Raw genomic sequence first — 24,998 nt, forward strand, 5'->3', positions numbered from 1 at the left:
GTTAAGCAACAGTTTATTTTGGGAGATCTATTATTTGTAGATCATATTAATGGAGATGTTGTCTTTTCCAGGCTGTTTTATAACGCATCAAGCCCTGGAAGAAATTGTAAGATTTTTGTGATATGTAAATGTTGAGATTCTTGTGTGCCACAGAAAATGTACAAAGTATGTAAATATTCAGATGATCTATGGCAGGCTTCAAGTTTTCAAGGGATTAACTGGTCATATTATCACATCACAGATAGCCAAGGCCTCCAGGGCTTCTTGGGTTTCAGTATTGCCAAGTATATTACTTAGGCATGTCAATTTGAGGAAAGATTCAAGTGTCTGTGGATTTCATTTGGCTTTTCAGGATAAGCTGATACATAAGAGTAACAGAAGGGGCAGAGGGGACAGCTGCCCTGGGCCCACTCACACTTTGGGGGCCCACCCCAGGACCGCCATTAATACAGGTTTTACTTTCAACTAGATTGATGTCTGCAGACACCGATCTAGTTAAAACCCATACTGCAACTATCTTGTAAACTGCATTCCTGAGCAATAAGTACTGTTAATTTTGGTGATATACTATTTTAGACTCTGTATTGTCGGGAGGGCGGTGTCAGGCAGGAATAGGCAAGGGGTGGGACTCTGAGCTCTGATGGTGCCTGACTCTGATGCTCTAGGTTACATCCCCTTTTCAGCTCCTGCCTGACACCACCCTCCTGACAGTACAGAGATTGAGTAGCATATCAGGTAACAAAACTAACAGCACTTATTGCTCAAGAATGGTGGGAGCTAGAGAAAATAATCCAACTGTACTGGAATCATCAGAAGGGCACCTGTTAACAGATGCTAAGTACTGGAGTTGGTGAAAGGTCCTCATTAAATTCGCTGATCTCTTCAGTTTTTATATTGAGATTACATAGCTATGTGCTTGATTTTGTATACCTGATTATGGTGGGTATGGGGGAAGTATAGAACATTCCATCATAGAAGTATCTTTTATATTACTTACAGAAACTCCACGTATTGCATGAAGGTATCAATGTCCTTGACGGTGGCAGAACACGAGGCAGGACTTTGTTACAACAGCAGAATACGATACATAGAAAAAGCGGAAGTCACCAAAACTAAAGTGATCTCATGTCCTGATATTGACGACTACAGGACGCCGAATGAAAGCACGGAAGTCGTATGGTATAAGGTAAATCTCAATTTACTTTAAATTGATAGAAGTGGCTTACCATAAGGCAATACAGTAGTGTAACTAGTGTCTGATGTGTAACTTACTTTGTAGTGCTTTTCTGCTTGTTATTGACTATGTGCTCAGACTCCTACTGAGGAATCCAAAGTGGTTGATGTCCTAATTAGACAGTCCCTTTAAGGACCCATCCCTTATGAACATAGCATTACTCTGGCTCCAGTGTATATGTGCTGTTTGACACTAGCAGCACTGCATGACATTCCACATTGTAGCCTCCTTAAAGTGTACTTTACCTAACCTTTAAGGTGCCTCTTAAGGATAAGCTGCTTTTACATGACTTGCCAAGATATGACTATTTTGTCAATATGCAAATGAGATCTTTGGAGGAATGAGGGTGTCGCTTATTTCTCCAAAGGGCTTATTTGCATATTGACAAAAACAATGATATCTCACCAAAGGAGGCGCCGATCCATTTGATTCAGGTGACTCTAAGATATCAATATGTGGGGTTCCTCTCCCAGATCATGACTCCTTTTTCAGGCGTGGACATGCCCAAAATGTTTCATACTGTCCTGGCAGACTTGATACAATTGACAACTATGAACCTGTAGTTTACCTGCCACATCTTAGACTTGTGATCAGTTGCCTTTTGGGGTACTTATTGATAGAACAACAGTACAGCCAGGGGTGTAATTATGGGATAGCAGCTGCCACAGGGCCCAGGAAAGGCGGCAGCCATGACTGTTGCAGATTTTTTTTGTAATAGGCCGTTACCTACTTGAGTAACTCCCGTAGATAATTCGTCCTATTTACTTACTGATCCTGGCTCCTGCTCATGGCTGCCGACATTTCCCTTTCTGCACAGGCGACTTTGAGCAGGAGTCAGATCCAGTAAGTGAGGCCCACGATCCCAACAAACACTATCATTATACTCGGGGAGGGGTCTTTTCAGACCCTGAGTATAATGATCAGAGGGCTACAAGAGGTAAGAGAACATTAAAAAAAAATAAACACTGTTGCTTACCTCTCCTGGCTCTGGAAGGCTTTGGGCCTACTTGGTGACGTCACAAACGTAATGTGGGTTGGTGCTTGCGTCCTTATGCGTCACTCAAGTGACATCTCCTCCATCATTGAAGATGGTTATCAGCAGGGAGTGCGCCGGAGCCCAGGAGAGGTAAGTAACATTGTTTTTTATGTGTGTATCTTCCCCTGGGTCTCTGATTATTATACTCTGGAGTTTCCATGTGCCCCACCATTCCTAGTTATGCCACTGAGTACAGCATACTTACCATATATACAAAGTCATAAGTACCGTAATATGATGTCCTATATAAATCCAACCTCAGCTGTGTTCCTTATCGTCCATGTAAAATAATGTGTTAGACACAGCTGCAGTGAGAATTTGGTGTCTCTGCATGAATTATCAGAGACGATTTTGCATTTAAGCATTATGTGATACCACCAGAGAGGCCGAAGCAACAAATGAGAAAATCTGGCAGACATGTACAGTAGGATATCGCTCTAGTGGAAGATTTTCCTAATAGGAGCTACAGTAAGCAGATACATTACGAGCCGTGTCCAGTGGATATAATTCCTGGAATGGTGGGGGATGAATGATAACATTTATAAATGAGTGACTATAACATTAGGCCTCCGAGCACAGTTTAGCATGTGCGTGACTCGACCATGAAAGTGTAAGTAAAACAATATTAGGAGTCACCTGGGAGTTCTGCTTCCAGTCCCCACCATTCAGCGCTCCGACACAATGGGTGATGAATGGTTCTTCAGTCCTTTTGCAAAGAGTGCATGAATCTGGCAGAGTGTCAGCTAGAGGATAATGCACCATCTTAGGATTGTAGGTCTCAATCCAATTATACCTCCTGCTACTTGTACTACTTTTATTTATGCTGATGTTTTGCACGCACTGCTTTCCTAGGATATTGAAACACTTAGCAAACATTTCTTAGTGCTGTCATCAATTCATGGAAGGTGACATGTTATTTTAAAGTTGTAGCCTTGTAATATATCTAAACCCTTTGAAACCAAATACAGTATAAAGTATGAGCCAAATTCATAGTTTTAGGGAGTTGCTAACCCATGTATTACCCCTGCGTGCCTCGGAATTCATATGGAGCCATATGGAATTCTCACAGAAAAGAATATACAGTGTTTCTCAATTGTGATGTCACATATGTATCCCCCCATACTGCATAAGTAACAAAACTTACAGCAAAGTCAAATTGTTGACAAACCTGGGTGCCATAGTAATGTTTCCTATGAGCCAGCTCCTAGAACAGAGTGATCCCTCTGTAGATTTTTTAATTTTTCACAGCAGCCCACAGCTCTCATATCCCGCCCCTCATTCAATGTATCACCTATTTCATTCTATTGTTGATTAATAGAGATGAGCGAACACTAAAATGTTCGAGGTTCGAAATTCGATTCGAACAGCCGCTCACTGTTCGAGTGTTCGAATGGGTTTCGAACCCCATTATAGTCTATGGGGAACATAAACTCGTTAAGGGGGAAACCCAAATTCGTGTCTGGAGGGTCACCAAGTCCACTATGACACCCCAGGAAATGATACCAACACCCTGGAATGACACTGGGACAGCAGGGGAAGCATGTCTGGGGGCATAAAAGTCACTTTATTTCATGGAAATCCCTGTCAGCTTGCGATTTTCGCAAGCTAACTTTTCCCCATAGAAATGCATTGGCCAGTGCTGATTGGCCAGAGTACGGAACTCGACCAATCAGCGCTGGCTCTGCTGGAGGAGGCGGAGTCTAAGATCGCTCCACACCAGTCTCCATTCAGGTCCGACCTTAGACTCCGCCTCCTCCGGCAGAGCCAGCGCTGATTGGCCGAAGGCTGGCCAATGCATTCCTATGCGAATGCAGAGACTTAGCAGTGCTGAGTCAGTTTTGCTCAACTACACATCTGATGCACACTCGGCACTGCTACATCAGATGTAGCAATCTGATGTAGCAGAGCCGAGGGTGCACTAGAACCCCTGTGCAAACTCAGTTCACGCTAATAGAATGCATTGGCCAGCGCTGATTGGCCAATGCATTCTATTAGCCCGATGAAGTAGAGCTGAATGTGTGTGTTAAGCACACACATTCAGCACTGCTTCATCACGCCAATACAATGCATTAGCCAGTGCTGATTGGCCAGAGTACGGAATTCGGCCAATCAGCGCTGGCTCTGCTGGAGGAGGCGGAGTCTAAGGTCGGACCTGAATGGAGACTGGTGTGGAGCGATCTTAGACTCTGCCTCCTCCAGCAGAGCCAGCGCTGATTGGCCGAATTCCGTACTCTGGCCAATCAGCGCTGGCCAATGCATTCTATTAGCCCGATGAAGTAGAGCTGAATGTGTGTGCTTAGCACACACATTCAGCTCTACTTCATCGGGCTAATAGAATGCATTGGCCAATCAGCGCTGGCCAATGCATTCTATTAGCTTGATGAAGCAGAGTGTGCACAAGGGTTCAAGCGCTCCCTCGGCTCTGATGTAGCAGAGCCGAGGGTGCACAAGGGTTCAAGTGCACCCTCGGCTCTCCTACATCAGAGCCGAGGGTGCGCTTGAACCCTTGTGCAGCCTCGGCTCTGCTACATCAGAGCCGAGGGTGCGCTTGAACCCTTGTGCACACTCTGCTTCATCAAGCTAATAGAATGCATTGGCCAGCACTGATTGGCCAGAGTACGGAATTCGGCCAATCAGCGCTGGCCAATGCATCCCTATGGGAAAAAGTTTATCTCACAAAAATCACAATTACACACCCGATAGAGCCCCAAAAAGTTATTTTTAATAACATTCCCCCCTAAATAAAGGTTATCCCTAGCTATCCCTGCCTGTACAGCTATCCCTGTCTCATAGTCACAAAGTTCACATTCTCATATGACCCGGATTTGAAATCCACTATTCGTCTAAAATGGAGGTCACCTGATTTCGGCAGCCAATGACTTTTTCCAATTTTTTTCAATGCCCCCAGTGTCGTAGTTCCTGTCCCACCTCCCCTGCGCTGTTATTGGTGCAAAAAAGGCGCCAGGGAAGGTGGGAGGGGAATCGAATTTTGGCGCACTTTACCACGCGGTGTTCGATTCGATTCGAACATGGCGAACACCCTGATATCCGATCGAACATGTGTTCGATAGAACACTGTTCGCTCATCTCTATTGATTAATCTTAAGGCAGAATTCCAAAAATAAGTTGAAAAATACAGATGTAGCAAAACCTAATGGGACATCCAATGCAATAAAAGGGTTTTCCTTTCTCCCTGTTTCAGCAGCCTTGCCTGCTGACTCTTCTTCTCACTTCCTGTATTCTTCTACAAGCTGGTGGGAGGCAGCTTTGACTGTTTGATGAACAGGAAACTCTGAAGTGTCACAATATAGACTTTGGCTTTAGCATGAGAGATTATTTATTATGATTACTAGAAATCTATAATAATGCAGATCAAATAATACAAGTAATGCACAGTAAATATATATTACATTACACAGGTTTGTCTAGAACACTATCCATGCTTCTACAGAGGCTTAATGTCATTGTTGTGTTTACATAGAGAGATAAAAGACACTGTTCCTGGAGCCTTTATTAGCAAACTGAACTGATTGTTCTGCGGCAGAGCTGTACATAACAGTGACAGCATTCACCCCTCCTGCCCCTAGAAAGCAGTGACTCACATAATTTGTCCTCTCTTATTAGACAGGTCCAGCTCCATGGAAACATTGTGTAAACAATGGGAGGAATAATTTTGCATAGCAGGCAAACAAAGCAGCATTACTAAAGCAATGTATTTAAGAAAACTCTTCAATTTACGTAAACTAACAGTATAGATAGGATTGTTGAGATGGAAATTTTCTTTTAACAAAACTGCAGTATAGCATGTTAACTGAACTCTTTCATTGGGTTTTCAGTTGCTTTTTTTGTCTTCTGAGATGGGATATCATGGCACAGAAAGTTATCATGCTGCCAAAAGTCAAGTTACATAGGGCGACATTTGTATGTCTAGAACCCTGTTATTCACCTATTTTTTTTTTATTTTTTTTTAGTTGATTCCTATAGAAGTGGCTTTTCCTTAAGAAAAAAAAAAAAGGTTACGGACCTGCCAAAAGTAGCCTATGGTTGTTTATACTCTACTGTCTACAATAGGGGTGCCCAATATGTCGATCGCGATCTACTGGTAGATTGCAAAGGAAGTATGGGTCGATAGCGGGATGCAGGGATCCCCGGTGTCTGCTTGTTCACAGTGTAGGCTGAGAGTCATCACCGGACACAGCCCCAGCCTGCCAGTGTCCAGAGATAACTCTCAGCCTGTGCTGTGAACAAACAGACACCGGGGATCCCTGGGCAGCCACAGAACACCGCTGTGGACTCCTGCTGTCACGATCTGCCCGGCCCCGCCCACATCTCCGACCCTGCCCACAGACACACCCGCCCACAAGCCCGCCACGGCCCTGCCCTAGTAAATCTTTTGCCTTGGTCAGCTAAAAAAGTAGCTCACACGCTGAAAAAGTGTGAGCACCCCTGGTCTACAATGTGTGTTGCTCCTCGACATGCTTCTTCCTAGGCTCTATACTCTCTATATGACATGTCTAACATACATTTGCATTTGTCCATTCGGACTATATAATACTGGAACATTGGCTCAGTGGGCACATACGCTCCTACTGTATATTATCATAGAGTAAACACATACGTCACATTTAGAATGTTCTGAAATGCGTTCCGACTTCCATACTGAGAGAATAATTCCGATGAATCCTCTCCCGGTGAATTGTGCGGCTCCTAAGCTCTATTATTATGGCTGATAATTTACTTCTTATAAAGTTTAGTCAGTATTTGACTGGATTTATTATTTTTTGCTCTCGTCTTCCTTGCCGGAAAAGACAATTGAACGTGACATTTAAAAGCCCTTTTCAAACCAATTTTCCTATGTAATTAAACCTATTGCCTTGTTTTTTTTTTAGGTATTTTTTTTTTTATACTCTTGTGTCTATCGGTATGAAAAACTAATTCTCCAATAATAGATTCTATGGATGCCTCACTCTTTTCTGTTATGGAGACAGTGGCTTAAAAAACCTAAATCTAATACATAAAGCTGCTCATGCATTTAACTAGACTGAATGTCCTCTCTAATTGTGCTTTCTTTGCAGGAATGCAAGCCAAAGAAGTGGAGAAGCCTGATTATACAGAAGGGAAATAGCCTTCTCATACAAGATGTGCAAAAAGACGATATGGGAAATTATACTTGTGAAATTAAGTTTGAAGGCAGATCAATCAGTCGGACAATTCAGCTAAAGGTAACAGGTAAGAAGTGAATGTGAACTGCGCCCCACATATGGGGACGTATCGTATGACTTATAGCCTTGTCCTGTTTGATGAATGCCGATCCCTGTCCACGAGACATAGTGTGGTATAAATAACCAATACAATTATTTGGTTAAATGGTCCTTAACTCTCACTGCCATATGCTTGCCAAATAACTTTCCATACAGTTGGCTATACATTTTTTACATTAAAGGGGCTGTTCAGGCAAAAATGGACAACTCCATTGACTTTTAAATCAGCCGGGGGCAATGAAAAGAAAAATTAAAAACTTCAAACTCACCTCTTCCGGATGCTTCGGTGTCCTCCTGGCACCTTCTGGTCCTCCTGCTCAAAGGGTCTCTTCCAGAGTTCTGCTGAAGCTGCTGATTGGCCTAGTGATCAGCATGCCATGTGACTACCTGTGGCACCAAGGGTTTCTTTCTGAGAACTCTGTTTGGCCTCAGCCAATCAGCGGCTTCAGCGGAACTCAGGGAGAAGCCACCGGAGCAGAAGAACAGGGACGTGCTGGGAGGACGCTGGACCATCAGGGACAGGTGAGTATGCCTTTTTTTTGTTTTTTCCACTGCCCTGTCTGAGTTAGAAGTTAAAGGGTTGTCCAATTTTGCCTATTAGAATACTGTATGGTGGTACTTAAAGGGATTTTCCAATGTTGCCTGGACAACTCCTTTAAGTACCACCATACAGTGCTCTAATAGTACCAACTTATAGTTACCAACAGGTCCATACATGAATTTAAGACATTTTCTAATTTATCTGCCTAACGTGAAGTGTATCTTAACTATTCAGGTGCATGTGCCCAACATGAAAATCCACGACTGTTCGGAACTATTACCTATGTAGTCTATCCCAGTTTTTTGGCTTGAGTTATAATAAATATGTTGGACCAAGGTGCCTCTGCTGTGGCCTAGCCTGCTCTTCACCACTCTCCCATGAGGGAGGAGACTGCTAAAGCAGACCTTTCATGTCCTCTGACATCTAGAAAGCGGACAGTGTGCTGAATTCAGTGCGGGTATGCACCTCGGTGCCAGATGTGCACTGAAATTCCTCCAATCTCAGAAGGGTGGGTCGTACAACCTAGCATCATCGCTGGGCAGTGAGGAACGCCAATCCCTACAGTGCTCTTCCATAACCTTATACTGTCAAAGGTACTTCTAACAAACACATTACTCTGTACACCAATGCTGCGTATCTCCTGATAGACTTCTTTTAAGTTATTGCAAGAATATTCAATTTTCTATATATATCTATGTCTAAGGGTTACCCTAATTGTAGAAAATTGAGATTTGAACATCACTTCCATTAAAATCTCTCACCCACAGCTTTTTGGGGTGTCACGGTATTGGGTGATCATCATTGGAGCCTACTCTGCTTGAAGGGAAAACAAGATGAAGACATGAAAAACTTAGAGGTTGTCCATAAATACATGATCGATGGGGGCTGTCAGCCGACTCCTGCATGAATCAACTTTTGGGGATGTTTCCGATCACCATACTAAAAACAGTGCAAGGTGCTGAATGCAGGTGGTGCCATGCCTTGCCAGGAGTCATTACAGGGCATGGAGCTATCGGCTTCCGTCTGATCTGTATAGTATAGAGATCAAAACTGATGATCTGTGTGGGGGTCTGGCTGTCAGTCCCTCACTGATGAGATCATCAATCTCCTATCCAAAGGAAAAAAGATTCCTGGACAACCCTTTTAATTCTCAAATAGTGTAATCCCCCTTGATTATGAAAATCCATTAATTGGCAATTGAGGTTCACTGGGCATCAATCTATTACCTATATCTAGACAGATGAAGCAACTATTTGGAGTGAGACCCCAACAGGTCTATGTAGATGTCAACTTCATGTTCGGTCAACTTGCACGTGAAAACAAATGTATCTATAAGAACCTTAAACTGTACAGTAATATCCATTGTATCCGTTTCCATTGTCAAACTGAATGTACAGTACAGTTACTGTATGAAAGTGAAAAATTCCTGTGCACTTATTATTTTACACTACATTTAACACAATTACAGCTTTCACTGGCTCTGTATCCACAGCTCTGAGCAAGATTTAGTGGAGTAAATGCTAGCCAATATTCAGATTACATCTCCTGCATCTCTAATACAGTTTATGTCAAACACGTTCCATTTGGTCAAACTGAAAAACTCTATTGTCAGTGGAATGTGTAACAGATGTTTTTCTCTTATAGATTTTTATTGCTTTTTTACATTTCCGAATGCTGAATACTTTGTAAATTCTTGAAGACCATAGTATTATTAGGGGCCTTAAGTAGGATGGATAAAATAAGGGACCACGTCTTGTTTTACCATTTTATTACTGTCCTTGTGACAGCCTTGAGTTTCTTCTTCAGAAAGAAGAAACTTGAGTTTCTTCTTCTTCTGCTTTCCAAAGATTCTCTGTTGGGATCAGATCTTGTCACGATAGTCATCATTGTTACTAGAGGCGTAATTTAAATCGTATGGGTCCCAGTACAAAATTTATAATGGGATCCATCTTATTATGTTCCACTTAGAATAGTGGTATACAAGACAGAGGGACCTTAGGTGTCCCCTATGGCTCCAGTGCCCCAAAACAATTGCTACCACTGCACCCCCTATAGTTATATCCCTGGTTGTTACGATGCAGTAGTCACTCATTGTAATGTTTATTGAATCACCTTAAGATGACATGCATTTAAGATATGGTGCATTCCTTTAAGTAGCTATTAGGAATGTCTACGGTCAGCATAGACATTCCTAAGTGACTTACACTAGGTTCACACTAGCGTTCGGGTCTCCGTTCTGTGGTTTCCGTCTTCTTGATGCAAGACGACTGAAACCACAGACCGGGTCCGGCCGTGAGCGGCGGTGAGCGTTTTATGCTCTCCACCGCGAAACCGTTTTTTTTTAAAAAAACGGACACAGAGTACTGCATGTCCGACTCTGTGTCCGATTTTAAAAAACCGGTTTCGTGGCGGAGAGCATAAAACGCTCACCGCCGCTCACGGCCGGACATCTTTGAAACCCATTCAAATGAATGGGCTTGAAAGAGTCCTGCAGCTTTCCGTCTCCTGCCTCTGTTTTGTGCAGTAAACGGAAACCTGCATAACGGAGACCGGGCGCAGATGTGAACAAGCCCTGAAGTGAATGATTCCCAACTGGTGCTAAATGGCCAATGAATGGTCACTAGGGGCGTCATTATAAGCTAAAATTAGAGGTGGACAGCCTCAGAACTCAGAACCACACCCCTTGCCTGATACCACCCACCTGACAGTAGAGATCTTAAGTAAAATATCAGGCACCAAAAGAGACAACACGTATTACTCAGGAATGGTGGGAGAAAGAGAAAAAAAATTCTAACTGTCCCAGAATCGGCAAAGTAGTGACTATTAAATGACGCATTTATCTGGGCTTGGCCAAGGTGGTAAAAGGTCCTTTTTAAGATTAGTATAATTTTTAGTTCTTTTCCAGCAGGAGACCATTCCAGTTAGGTGACATCTTCAGTTGCACATCCAGGTCTGAGATACCCGTTTACATACCAATACTGTGCACCATGGATATTGCACTTAGGGTTTAGATCCTAGTGTGTAAGCCAAGATTTGGGGATTTTTAGTCTCAAACTATAGCCCTTGTAGGTTCTATAGCTTTATGTCAAGACTACAGATGAGCGAGTAGTATTCGATCGAGTAGGTATTTGATCGAATACTACGGTATTCGAAATACTTGTACTTGATCGAGTACCACTCGCTATTTGAATGGAAAAGTTTGATGCAGAACCAGCATTGATTGGCCGAATGCTATACAGTCGGCCAATCAAGGCTGGTTCTTCTCTTACCTTTAGAAGTCTTCTCCGTGCAGCTTCCCCGTGGCCTCTTCCGGCTCTGAATTCACTCTGCCAGGCATCGGGCCTGGGCAGAGCCGACTGCGCATGCCCGCGCTACAAGAAAATGGCCGCTTTGACTGTAAGCGGCAGGGACGCTGCACGGAGAAGACTTCTCGGAGGATCCAGCCCGACCCTCACTCGTGGACTTGGTAAGTGTAATTTGATCGAATGTTGCCTACCCCTGAAATGAGCATTTCCCCCCCATAGACTATAATAGGATTCAATATTCGATTTGAGTATTCGAATATTGAGTGGCTACTCAAAACGAATGTTGAATATCAAACATTTTACTGTTCGCTCATCTCTAGTCAAGACTTATCCCATACAGTAAGCTGCACATTCCATATTGTCATTATTAACCGATTTTTGAATGTGTCAAATTTTCTGAAAAACTATAGAAATATCTTCTAAAAATCCAGATTGAAAACTAAACAAGTTGTAAAGCAAATTCTACATCTGCCGTCCCTTTATATTTCACAATAACATACAGTATAATCCTTTAAACTCTAAAAAGTTTTCTGGCACAAGGTTTTGTTATTTCCAACCAGTCCATCATTACCAAGCTGCTCTCCGAGCTGACCCTTTAATGCTTCGGGGCTTATGGAGCTTTTTACTCTGCATTTTAACCTTTCTGCAAATCATCAATAAAGACACATCTATTATTCACGTGAAATACAATATTTCAAAATGTATGGCCAAGAATTTACTTAATGTGGGACCCCGAGGTGTCATAATTAGAAGAAGAAGGGCAGAGATCAAAAAAGATTGCTAATTCATTATTCTGTGTAATAATAAATTATGTGTTTTCAATGAGAAGTTGACGGGTTCTCATTAAATCTAAATGTACTGCTAAACAATAGCGTGGTGAAGTGAAGACATGTATAAAACCGCGGCTAATTTCATTTCTGCTGTATTCATTATCTTTAATGGCATCAATAACTATTGATATAAATGAGATTATGAGTGCACACTTGTCCAAGACCTGGGGGGATTCGTCTTGGCAAGTGTTCCTCGTAGAAATATGGAAATCTCAAGACTTTAATTCTTAAATCTCATCCACTTATGGTGGAAGGTTTACCATCTTCCAGATGTTTCTAGTAGTAGAGCGTTACACCTTGTTAGCCACTAGTTGAAGGCAACTTGTCCAGGATGGGAAAAGTAGATCTACCACTCTTGTGCAGGGCATCTCATCGTAACCCTATTTAAGTGATCTACGATACTAGATACAATCCATGGACCAAAGGAAAAATAAGGGTAGATAATGATGGCATTGATGGAGTAGTTCTAACCTGGAGTAAGTGTTCGTTATTGTACTAAGTGTTGGGGTGCTGAAGTTGTACCCAAACAATCCCTGCTGCCGTGACGTTGTCCTGATTCTACCAAACACTGGAGCAGTAGGTGGTCAATGGGATGAATGGGTCCATTTTTGTATGTTATTCTTAAATTATTTTTTCTTCACTGGGCAACCCCATCAACCCCTGAATTTCTGATGGTTGTAAGAGCATCAAGAAGAGGTTGGAAGTCCAAGATCATAGATCATAAAATGTAGCACTTCTTGCCAAAGTGAAAACCTGAGTTATTAAGATTTATTGGCCTCTTAGTAAATTTCCTCCTAATGTCTCAGTACTATGGCCCAGACACCAATGGATTTTCCTTGCCTTATACCTCTTTGTACGTGGATTAGTTTGGCAATGGTATCAGTTGATCACTGAGGAACAACACAGATCATCTCATCTTTGGGAAAAGTCTTTGCTGGACACGGGTTGTCCTTTTAAACTATTGATCCCGATATCCACCAGTCCCTCAGTAAAGGGGTCTAATGAACTACAGTGGTTCATGGAAAGTTGCTGTATCGAAACTCCAACTTAATGTTGTTTAGATATATAGTTTTGTGTTCTTACATTCATAGGAATTGAATCACTTGCTTGTTTAGGTATTAGAGGAGCGTTACAACTTTTGTTTGATCGAGCCTGTCAATCATTTAAGAATTCGAGCTGGAGTCATGACTAATAAAATAGTCTAGTGTGAGCTGTGCCCAACCTCCAACCCCCCTTTTAACTATCTGCCCCATTACAGACACTGACACACTGGTTGGAAGAAAAGGCCACAGAGGTAATTTTATTAACACCACTTTAACATATATCCTTGAACACATTTCCATAAATAACATTAATAACATAAATAACATGAAGAGAATCCTCCCACACGAGAATTGAACCCTGACATAAGGAGGGGTCTCTGAAAGCACCATCCACCACAACCATCAGCCACCAAACTCCAGTTATTACCCCAGGCCGTGCAACACCTAGCCCAGGGGCACCCACACTGGAGTATCAATCCATCCTGGATACCCTGACCTCAGGACTTACCAACCATTCTGGTTCCCCAACCAGCATCCATACTGTCAAGTGGGTGGAGTTGACCCCTTTGTCCTCCAACCCCCTTTTTCCTACAAAGACCCCTCCTGTGTACGCCGCCGTGAGAAAGTTTTAAATTTAAGGGAGGGCGGGAGGGACAAACTTTCCTCACCGTTCTCCTGACACTAATGAGCTCCCTTCACTGTATACTATGTTTATCAACATCCCATTAGAAAACACGCCCTTGTCCCTTATATCCTCTCTTCACCTTAAAGGCCTGTTCACACGGGCACAGTGGGGGAGGATTATGGTGCGCAATCCATGTCATAATCTGCCCCCTCACAATGGTGGTCTATCTAAACCGCCATGCGACTTTTTTCCGTGAGTGGCAGTATGCCACTCACGGAAAAAAGAAGTGGGCTGCCCTTTCTTCAGGTGGATTCCGTGGCTCGGAGAGCTGCGGCGTCCGCCTGGCGGCAGCAACCTCCGGGGTCAGCCCGCGTCACTCTCGGTGCTAAAACCCGCTATACCGCCCCCCCCATGTGAACTTAGCCTAACTTGCTCTATCTGTTCCTCATCCCATTTATAGTCATGTGCTCCACTATCCCTTCAGGTCCGTTACGTTATGGTGTCTGTAAGTGGAAAAATGTTGAAGTCGGAGTTGGTGGATTGGTCTACCGACTCCACACCCCTCAAAGATGCACAGTACATTTGAGAAAAGAAATGTCTTCTTGTAGAACCAATGATATCAGCATGTATGGACATTATTTTATAAGGGTATATCCACATGGAACAAAAACTCTGCAGATTTTTTTTTTTTTTTTTTACTTTTTTGTCACACATTTCCAGATTGCAGGAGGACAATCCAGAATCTCCATCCTAAATTCAATATTTTTTTTGGTAGTAAAATCTGTCTCTGTCATTATTGTCAGAAATGTTTAATAACTTTAGAGATTCCGTTTTGTAGTTTAGCGCTGCGGGCGAGCAGATAAGGAGCTATTGAGACGTTCACAGAACCGCTGATGACTTGATTAAAGAGAGCCAGGTACTGATTCAGGAGCGAAGAAACACAAGTCCTTACATATGATGATTGCATTTGTTCTTTTATGCTGATAACTAGCGCTGTAGCATGCAAATGGAGGTGAGTCACCAAATTCAGCTGCATTCTAATAAGGTAGAAGAGAGATGGCCATTCAGCGAGCTTTGGGAAGAAGACAAGAAAGGTCAAGAAAAAGTCTATTTCTGTTTTAACTGGACGTATCATTATTGTTTCGTCTTTGATGCCAATTAAAGTGGCCCCAAACCTAAAAAGTACAAAAGCGCTGCCGAGATAAAGAACTGCCAATCACTTTCATGCATATGCATGGGAATATCACTGGAGGTTCTTGAGATTGGAGACGCGAGATGAAGTAGTATTTATGGGGAAGACTTTTTTCTGGACTTGCTATTAATAATTCCCATTGAAGAACTCTCTCCCAACTAAAAGTTACTTGCCTAGAGACTAAGTGCTCAGTAAATGGTTGGGAGTTTTAATATAATGCACAATTAGTCTTAATCAGACAGCCATAATGTGGCCGTATTATACATGCAATATTGCAGATGCTATGTCTATTGTGACTCCGTGGTTAGTGCTGGTACCTTCGCTGGGTCCTGGGTTCAAATCCAAATCGGACTAACATCCACATGGAGCTTGTATGTCTAAGTGGGTTTCCTCCAGGGGACTCTGGTTTCTTACTCTTTCAAAACCAGACTGATAGGTAGAATTGCGTCCCGTAAACCAACTTACCCTTGTGGGTATTGGAGATGACCTCCTGTATGGCAACCACTTACCCCTATTCCATAACTCTCCCTGTGCTGTGAGTCCCTTATGTAAGAAAAGCGCATTATAAATGTGTGTCATTGTCTGTGGGTTTAATGAACTGAATGAGGGGCTCTAGTCAGTAGACTCGTAGCTGACCACAATGCAGAGACAATACACTTGTCTGTAAGAGACACTATTATGTAGGAAGGCATGATAAATACTACTGGTTAGCAGACAATATCAATGTAAGGCCCGGTTCTCATCTGCATTCGGTATTCTGCTTGAGAACTCCAAAACGGAATACTGAATGTAGTGAGCTTATAGACTATAATGGGGTTCGTGTGTTTTCCGTGTGGTGTCCGCAGAAAGATGTGGAGAGGAAAGTACTTCTTGAACTACTTTCGTTTCTGCATGACTCGTGCGGACACTATGCGGAAAGCACATGGATCCCATTATATTCTATGGGGTCCGTGTGCTTTCATAAGCTCACCGCTTGCCAATGCGTTCGGTATTCCGTTCAGGGGAGTCCCCAAGCAGACTCCCCGAACGGAATAACGAATGCAGATGTGAATCAGGCCTAACTTGCTTTATCGAACAGCTAATGACATTGACCATAAACAAGACATAAATAACAACTCAAATAGTCTATAACAAGGGACGGCAACCTTCGGCACTCCAGCTTCTGTGAAACTACAACTCCCAACATATTCCAGTCACTTCCATCTAATTTCCAAACACAACAGAGATGGAATGCATGCTGGGAGTTGTAGTTTTGCTATAACTGCAGTGCCGAAGGTTGTACTGTATGGCTATGCAATGGCAAGTGTCGGACATATTTGCCTGGAATACTCTCATCCTATATCTATGACAGATCCAGTAGATATGAACAGAGCCCAGTTTTGTTGGTATATGATTTAGATTTCATGAGCACAACTACATAGCTGGAGGATCGTCTACTGGCCAGGTACAATGGTGCCTTAGCTGGGGAAGGCTTGGAGTATTTGTATTATTTGCATAGTACGGTATCTCTGTAGTATTGTAGCTCTTGTCACTCCGACTGAGAATATAAAAGGCTATAACAGTGGATGGCCAGGGTAATGTGCGGGGTGGTTAGGTTTATCTTTATGGGAGATATTTTTATTCCAGAACAGTAGCTTGAGTGTCACCGAGAATCCTTCTGTTTTGGATATGTACTATAGTACCCATTCTAGATGGCTTATAGACCAGCGGAGGGTTATGTATTATAAGAAAGATTTGCATCATCTCTTTTCATGTATCTGAGTTAATTCAGTGATCTGACTGCAAATGGACATTCTCCTGTTTGGGTTGCTATGGAAAATTGCCTAGAGGCCATATGAGACATGCTGTATAGTCAGTGATGTTCCTTGGTCTCCAGGGCAGTTAGCCAGCTGTGCTGTTCCTTGGAATCCACAATCAATTAATAGAGCAGCAGTAATGACTACTTAAGACATGTCTTGCATACTGTAACATTACCTTGAAACCAGAATGTACACAGCACCAGCTCAATACATGTTACGCCATGGATATTAACTCAGGACTTTGAGTTTTGCAATTTACAGTAAATCAATCATAATACTTTGTCTCCCTCTGTCTTCTGCTGTAAATGTGTTTGCATTGGGGAAGATTTCTCAAAACTGGCCTTAGTACACCAAATTTAAAAATCCCTATACTATTGGAGGATGTGCCATAAAACAGGGGTATCTCCATTGGTGCCGTGCTCATAGATGGCGTAGATGTGCCATAAAGCAGGGGTATCTCCAGTGGGGCTGTGCTCATAGCTGGTGTAGATGTGCCATAAAGCAGGGGTATCCCCAGTGGCACTGTGCTCATAGCTGGTGTAGATGTGCCATAAAGCAGGGGTATCCCCAGTGGCACTGTGCTCATAGCTACATAGATGTGCCATAAATCAGGGGTATCTCCAGTGGGGCCGTTCTCATAGCTGCATGGGTATCTCCAGTGGCACCATGTTCATAGCTGCATAGATGTGCCATAAAGCAGAGGTTTCTTCAGTGGGGCTGTGCTCATAGATGGCGTAGATGTGCCATAAAGCAGGGGTATCTCCAGTGGCACTGTGCTCATAGCTGCATAGATGTGCCATAAAGCAGGGGTATCTCCAGTGGCACTGTGTTCATAGCTGCATAGCCATAAAGCAGGGGTTTCTCCAGTGGGGCCATGCTCATAGCTTCCTCGATATGCCATAAAGTAGAGGCATCTCCAGTGGCGCTGTGCTCATAACTGGCGTAGATGTGCCATAAAGCAGAGGTATCTCCAGTGGGGCCATGTTCATAGCTGCATAGATGTGCCATAAAGCAGGGGTTTCTCCAGTGGCACCATGCTCATAGCTTCCTCCATATGCCATAAAGCAGAGGTATCTCCAGTGGCGCTGTGCTCATAACTGGCGTAGATGTGCCATAAAGCAGAGGTATCTCCAGTGGGGACATGTTCATAGCTGATGTAGATGTGGCATAAATCAGGGGTATCTCCAGTGGCACCATGCTCATAGATGGCGTAGATGTGCCATAAAGCAGGGGTATCTCCAGTGGCGCTGTGCTTATAGCTGCTTAGATGTGCCATAAATCAGGGGTATCTCCAGTGGCACCGTGCTCATAGTTGGCGTAGATGTGCCATAAAGCAGGGGTATCTCCAGTGGTGCTGTGCTTATAGCTGCTTAGATGTGCCATAAAGCAGGGGTATCTCCAGTGATGTCGTGCTCATAGCAGTCTGGGCTGGGGCAGGGACACCTTGGTCCAACACATTTATTATAACTAAAGCCAAAATACTGGGGTAGATTAACAGGGTCATGAACTTCTTTTCTAAATAGTTCCTAAAGCAGACATACAGTATTAGACTCAATGCAACAAGCCGTTATTTGAGGTGGAAAGGAATTTGGAGTAAAGCAAACACAGGGAGAACATTCACCTTACCTTGGTGAAGTCAGAGCCCAGGTGTTCAGGACATTGGTGCCATCCATGACCTACACCCATATTGCTATTTTTATCATTAGTTTCTATCCTTAAAAATGCTTTTGAGCTATAAACTGAGAAAAAAAATCTAAATAAAAAGGCAAACCAAGATGCAAAGTTAAGCATCATATCATATCAATGTAAAGTCTATAGAATGTAATCAGAAGCGTTGTAGAGATCAGAATCTGGGAACCAAATAAGACAGTGTGAAAGCTCTTTTACATGACAGTTTCATGTGTTACTCAGGCAAGGATTGTAGGGATTAAATAAGAAGAACTTGGTTAAGAAGCCAAAGAACAAGTACAAGCAGTGTAAGATGTAAGTTTGCTATATGTGGGCCCAACATTGTTTTGGAAGTGGATGGATATGGACTTGATGGATATCTTAAGTATAGAAGTATAACAATAGTGTATAGTAAGCACTATTGTTCTGATGCTTTGTGTAATATTTACATCACAACCATCTCATATTAGGCATCAACAAAGACTCTGAAGGGCTTCAACTACTACTACACCATCCCTTTTGGAGAAATCTTAGTATAAAGTTATGGAGACTATCCTTGACTATCCTGTAGTCAGACAGGGGTGTCCCAAACAATCTGGGTTGGAAGTCTGGAATCAAAGGTCAATGATCAAAACTTAAAAAATAATGGGGTTGTTCCATTATGAATCCTTATCTTCTATCCACAGGACAGGGGTACTTGTCCAATGACAGACTCCCCCAGTGAACGGGAGGATGGGGGACCGTCAGCATCCTAAGGCCTCCTTGTGATTGGAGCACTAATGCACTTGTGTGATTGGTGCTCTATTCACTTCTACGGTTGAATAACAGTCCCAGCAGCCCCATAGAAGTTAATGGAGCACTGGTCACACAAGGGCACAGGCCCATGCTTCCTAGAGAGGAAACCATTAGCATGGTACAGGAATGCCGTAAAATAAGTTTCTTTCGGGTTTTTACATTATTGTGCAAGTACCACTATATTGATGACATCTCCACCTACTGGTCTTTTAGGCAGTAGAGCTACCTTGGGGTCACTGAGGCACATAGGCCCGGCTGCAGGTTCAGTCCCACCTATGAATACACCATTGATGTTGCCATTGTACAGAGCTACTCTCCATTTTTTTATTGCATTATAATTTTGTACATAACCTCTTAAACTGGTTTATAAAACAGATGTTCTTGTCACCACATGAATTCAGGTCAGACGTGCTGTAGTTAGAACCAGCTAAAATATGTTTTTGTGTGACCTGAGTTCAGGAGGGATCAGGCCGTATGGTATTCATACGGGTCAGCAACCTCTAAAACCTGCTGTCTTTTCATAAGTCCTCATATGAATATGTATCTTTATATTTACCATCACATTAGAACCCATGAAGTAGAATTTCTAAATCCATTTCTAAAAAGTGTTACTTTTACAAATTTCTAAATTTTTAGTTTTTCTAATTCAAATGCAGTGACTATATAGAAAGCGTATCTTGGTGCCACAACCCACCCTAAATCATTCTTAAAGGGATCCTATCATTAGAATCCCTTTTTTTCTAACACGTAGGAATAGCATTAAGAAAGGCTATTCTTCTCCTACCTTTAGATGTCTTCTCTGCGCCGCTGTTCGGTAGATATTCCATTTTCCGTCTTTATGCAAATTAGTTCTCTTGCAGCACTGGGGGCGGGCTCCAGTGCTCAAACAGCACTGGGGACGTCCCCAATGCTGCGAGAAAACTCTCCAGCGCCGCCTCCATCTTCTTCAGGAACCGGCCTCTACGCATGGTCTTCCGGCCTGGCTTTCAATCTTCTGCCAGTTTTGCAAGAGCCGTACGTTCCCTACCCCTGTCCTAGGCCCTTGACAATTATTACAGCAAATAAAATACATGTGGTTTTAGGGCTCTCTTTTTATTTTCTCTAAGAGAATTATTTTTGGCTTCACTAAAAAACACTGCAGTGACTTTAAAATGTTTCTTTGAAGTTTTTCTTGAAGTATGATTTGTTAAACTAAGTGAAAAAGTTGTCACCATGTACTCGATTCCTGTAGTTTCCATCTTTTACTGTAATTATACCTCTGTGTGTACAGTGAGCCAAAACAGTGGAAATGGTTGACTGCATTGCAGATCAGACCCAGATATTTTTTTTCATGGCTTTCCTGCTATTAGATCTATATGTGCAGTTTGAGACTATTTTGCAGTTTTTGTTTGTATGTTTTGTTTAGCATGGACTTTGCAAAATGTGAATTAATCTATCATTTATTAATGGTAAACTTAGTGTGCCGTTAGAACTTCTGAATATTGTTTGCCTCTAGTCATGGTTCACACTAACCATTCTCTTTTCAGAAGAACAGATTTGTCAGTAACTGGGTTTTGTGTGCCTTTATTTAATGGATGAAGCATATTTGAATCTGCAACAAAGCCAACTGGATCATAGATGCAGAACCGCACTTAACCCATAGCTGACGCTTTTCCTGGAAATTAACAAAGTAGTTGGATACTCCCAGGACTTAGAGTACTTCTGATTTGGGGAACAGTTGGACTGTTGCAAGAGCAATGATGTGAAGCATGTATCAAAGAGCAGGTAGTAAGCAGTGTAAGAAAATGGAAACTCTGCAATAAACAACAGGAACACCATGCTAATCATCTTAATTGGACTATGGCTGAAAGAAATGATGATTTGGGTCCTTTGCGCCAGAATTGATATCTACATTGGCCGAGGAATAACATAGATTTAATGTATAATGCATGCGCAATTTCTGGAGTGAGTTACAGTAAATCTGTTGGGCCAAAACATCTCTGCTCCCTACTTTTTTGATTCCTGCTCTGCTCAAGCCAATTTTTTGATCAGGTCAGAAAAATGGATCAAGCAGGTATGGTAAATTTAAAGGGGGATTCCCACAAAACTATGGATGGGGGATAATTTGCATATCTATAAGGATCTGACCAATCAGACATGAATAGAGATGAGCGAGTAGTACTCGATCGAGTAGGGATTCGATCGAATACTACGGTATTCAAAATACTCGTACTCGATCGAGTACCACTCGCTATTCGAATGGAAAAGTTCGATGCAGAACCTGCATTGATTGGCTGAATGCTATACAGTCGGCCAATCAACGCTGGTTCTTCTCCTACCTTTAGAAGTCTTCTCCGTGCAGCTTCCCCGCGGTGTCTTCCGGCTCTTCATTCACTCTGCCAGGCATCGGGCCTGGGCAGAGCCGACTGCGCATGTCCACTTGTAGTGCGGGCATGCGCAGTCGGCTCTGCCCAGGCCCGATGCCTGGCAGAGTGAATGAAGAGCCGGAAGACGCCACGGGGACGCTGCACGGAGAAGACTTCTCGGAGGATCCAGCCCGACCCTCACTTGTGGACTTGGTAGGTGTAATTTGAGCGAACGTTGCCTACCCCTGAAACAAGCATTTTCCCCCCATAGACTATAAAAGGGTTCGTTATTCGATTCGAGTAGTTGAATATTGAGGGGCTACTCGAAACGAATATCGAATATCTAACATTTTACTGTTCGCTCATCTCTAGACATGAACAGTACTACACAATGCTATTAGTTTTGATTATGTTCATGTATATGGTAATTGTGACTTATAGTAGATAAACTTTACTATTAATCATTGCCAAAATCCAGATACAATTGTCGCTCCATCTTATATTTGAAAAATCTTCCCCTTTAAATATATGTTGCGGCTGGACACGATCTATGATATCTGGAAGTGAACTGGAAACAAGGATATAGTAGGGACCTTTAGTGTGAGATAAGTGTCCATCTACTTTCCTATAGGATATCCCTCAGCTCTTTATTACTATGCATCACAGGTAACTCGCATCTTTGAAGAAATTCTTAATATTGGCTCTATCAGTAAAGCCACAAAACCAAGTCTGAATGCAAGTTTGTAAAAGGTCATTGGAATAAATCAAAATACCAGAAACAGATTTTAGGCAAATACCAGCTTTAGTGCGCCCTTACTACTTACTACCTAAAATCCCAAATTGTACTAATTCATAGAATTTTAAATGCCACACATAGAATTAACCCCTCATCGAGCGGAGTGCTCTGGTTCCAAATGATGAAATACATTTGTTCGACTATACTGTTAGAAGGCTGCTAGCCAGTTGTTTATGCACCTGAGGAAGGGCTACCTGCAAACAGATGAGCAAACAGTGAAATGTTCAAAGTTCGATTCGAGTAGCCACTCAATACTCGACTGTTCGATTGAACCCATTATAGTCTATGGGGAATGAATACTCATTTAGGGGGAAACCAATATTTGACTCGGGAGGGTCACCAAGTCCACTATGACACCCCAGGAAATGATGCCAACACCCTGGAATGCAACTGAGACAGCAGGGGAAGCATGTCTGGGGGCATCTAACATGCCCAAGTCACTGTATTACGTTGGGATCCCTGTCAGCTTGCGATATGCGGGAGCTGACTTTTTCCCCATAGGAATGCATTGACCAGCATTGATTGGCCGAATGCCATACAGAGTACAGCATTCGGCCAATCAACGCTGGTTCTGCCGGAGGCTCGTCTGTGAGGAGGCGGAGTCTAATATCGGACCAGAATGGAGACTGCTGTGGACCGATCTTAGACTCCGCCTCCTCCGGCAGAACCAGCGTTGATTGGCCGAATGCTGTACTCTGTATGGCAATCGGCCAATCAACGTTGGTCAATGCATTTCTATGCTGAGATGTAGCAGTGGTGGCCTTTCGCTCTGCTCGGCTACACTGGAGATGCAGCTGAGCTGAGCGCACGGCCAGCACTGCTACACCGGAGATGTGAACCCTGCTGCACACAGGGGATTAGCTGCTTCTGCCACGGTTACTTGATATGTGCTTTTGATGTTGTGACCTATCACAACACAGTAAGGTAAGAGGCCATTGATTGGTCTTAGCCATCACCACTGTGTTTGGAGTACTACACCATATTGGCACTCAGTGTCTCTCTCTCTCTCTTTTATTATCCTGTGATGGATGACAGTAACGGACATTAATAATGGTAATGTGAACATAACTTTAACTGGTGTCTTGTAGGCAAATGTTGACAGAGTATTCCAGTGATGATTGGAAAATATGGTAATATATTGTATACAATGTATATACAGTGTAAATGTATAGACTACAACTGGTATAATCATGTATGCTCAATGGCTAATACTCTGTTTTAGTAATAACATAAGTGCAGACATAGTAATATCCATGTAATCACAGCATAGTTACTATATTTGGTTTTACTGTATGGGTGCTACTGTTTCAGGTATTGTATGGAATTTATGGTTAATAGTGTTTAAAGAAAACTTTTCTCCACCTCACATCAGTGAAGCTAGCAGCATTGATTCCCGGACACTACATCACTAGCCCCATTTACTTGCACACCCCCTTGATCAGCTATTAGCTGTTAGCTCCTGCACCAATACTAGTTAATAGCGAAGTGGGTGGTCCTAGCTCTTTGGTATTATTGGAACGTCACTGAAGTCCTTGGGGTAAGGAACCTTCGGCTCTCCAGCTGCTATAAAACTACAACTCCCATCATGCTCAACTCACTTCCATGGGACTTCTATGAACAGCAGAGCAAGTATGCATGCTGGGAATTGTAGTTTTGCAACAGCTGGAGAGACAAAGGTTCCCTACCCCTGCCCTAGGGTCTCTTCAGACCCCAGAGTATAATAAGCAGAGGTCCGGGGGGGGGGGGGGGGGGGATTGCTGAAAAATAATAAACACTCTTCCTTGCAGTATCTGACACTCCTTTACAGGTGTCTTTGGTCCTTTTCTGACCTCATTTTGCTTCTTGGGTGATATCAGGGTCCAACTGAGGCCTGTTATTGGGTTGCACCAATGTAACAATGCTAGCTTCTAACGTCACCCAGGAAGCCATGAGAAGATGAAAGATACCTGCAGAAGATTATCGGACAACGTGATGGACACCAGCAAAGGTGAGGAAGGGTGAACATCAGTGTTTATTATTTTCTGCACCTTCCCTGAGCCTTTGCTTCTTATACTCTGGAGTCTTAAGAGATCTCAGAAGATAATAGCGCTTAATTGATGCGTGAACCTTGCAAATATTCTCAAAAGGAATCTTTTAAGATCCACAATATTCTTGCTGTTGATAATCCAATCGAATAAGATTGAGAAGTCCTGTTTTATGTATGTTAGTGTATGCTATATGCATATACAATATGTGTATGTATAGAATGTAGGTGTATGTGCTTGTATATGGCTCATGGAAAACTTAATTTGCAATTTTTGTCCTGTAGGGTGCTATAAGAACTTGTTCTACCCATAGTTAAAACTTCATTGCACTCCAGATAATGTGATTATCCCGTATATATCTGATTATCCTATAAATCAAGCCCATTTTAGATGTGCCCCAGAGTTGCTTTCCAGGCACTTTGTGTAATATTTCTGTAAATACAATTATCCATATTTGTTGCCGCCACCACCAGGACTGAGATCCAGTCCACTGCTCCAGCAATC

At 42.7% G+C, this 24,998-nt stretch overlaps 1 protein-coding gene across 2 annotated transcripts in view; it reads left to right on the plus strand.

The window, feature by feature from the left end:
• The window catches only part of IL1RAPL2 (interleukin 1 receptor accessory protein like 2), a 559,437-nt gene that overhangs the window by 292,985 nt on the left and 241,454 nt on the right, over positions 1-24,998 (plus strand). For both annotated transcript variants that reach the window (XM_075259056.1, XM_075259057.1), the window contains exons 4-5: positions 1,000-1,186; positions 7,346-7,499. In XM_075259056.1, the coding sequence (XP_075115157.1) occupies positions 1,000-1,186; positions 7,346-7,499 (341 nt within the window). The remainder of the gene's footprint in view (positions 1-999; positions 1,187-7,345; positions 7,500-24,998) is intronic.

The sequence above is a fragment of the Leptodactylus fuscus genome, chromosome 11 (genome assembly GCF_031893055.1).
Source record: "Leptodactylus fuscus isolate aLepFus1 chromosome 11, aLepFus1.hap2, whole genome shotgun sequence".
Taxonomy (NCBI): Eukaryota; Metazoa; Chordata; class Amphibia; order Anura; family Leptodactylidae; genus Leptodactylus; species Leptodactylus fuscus.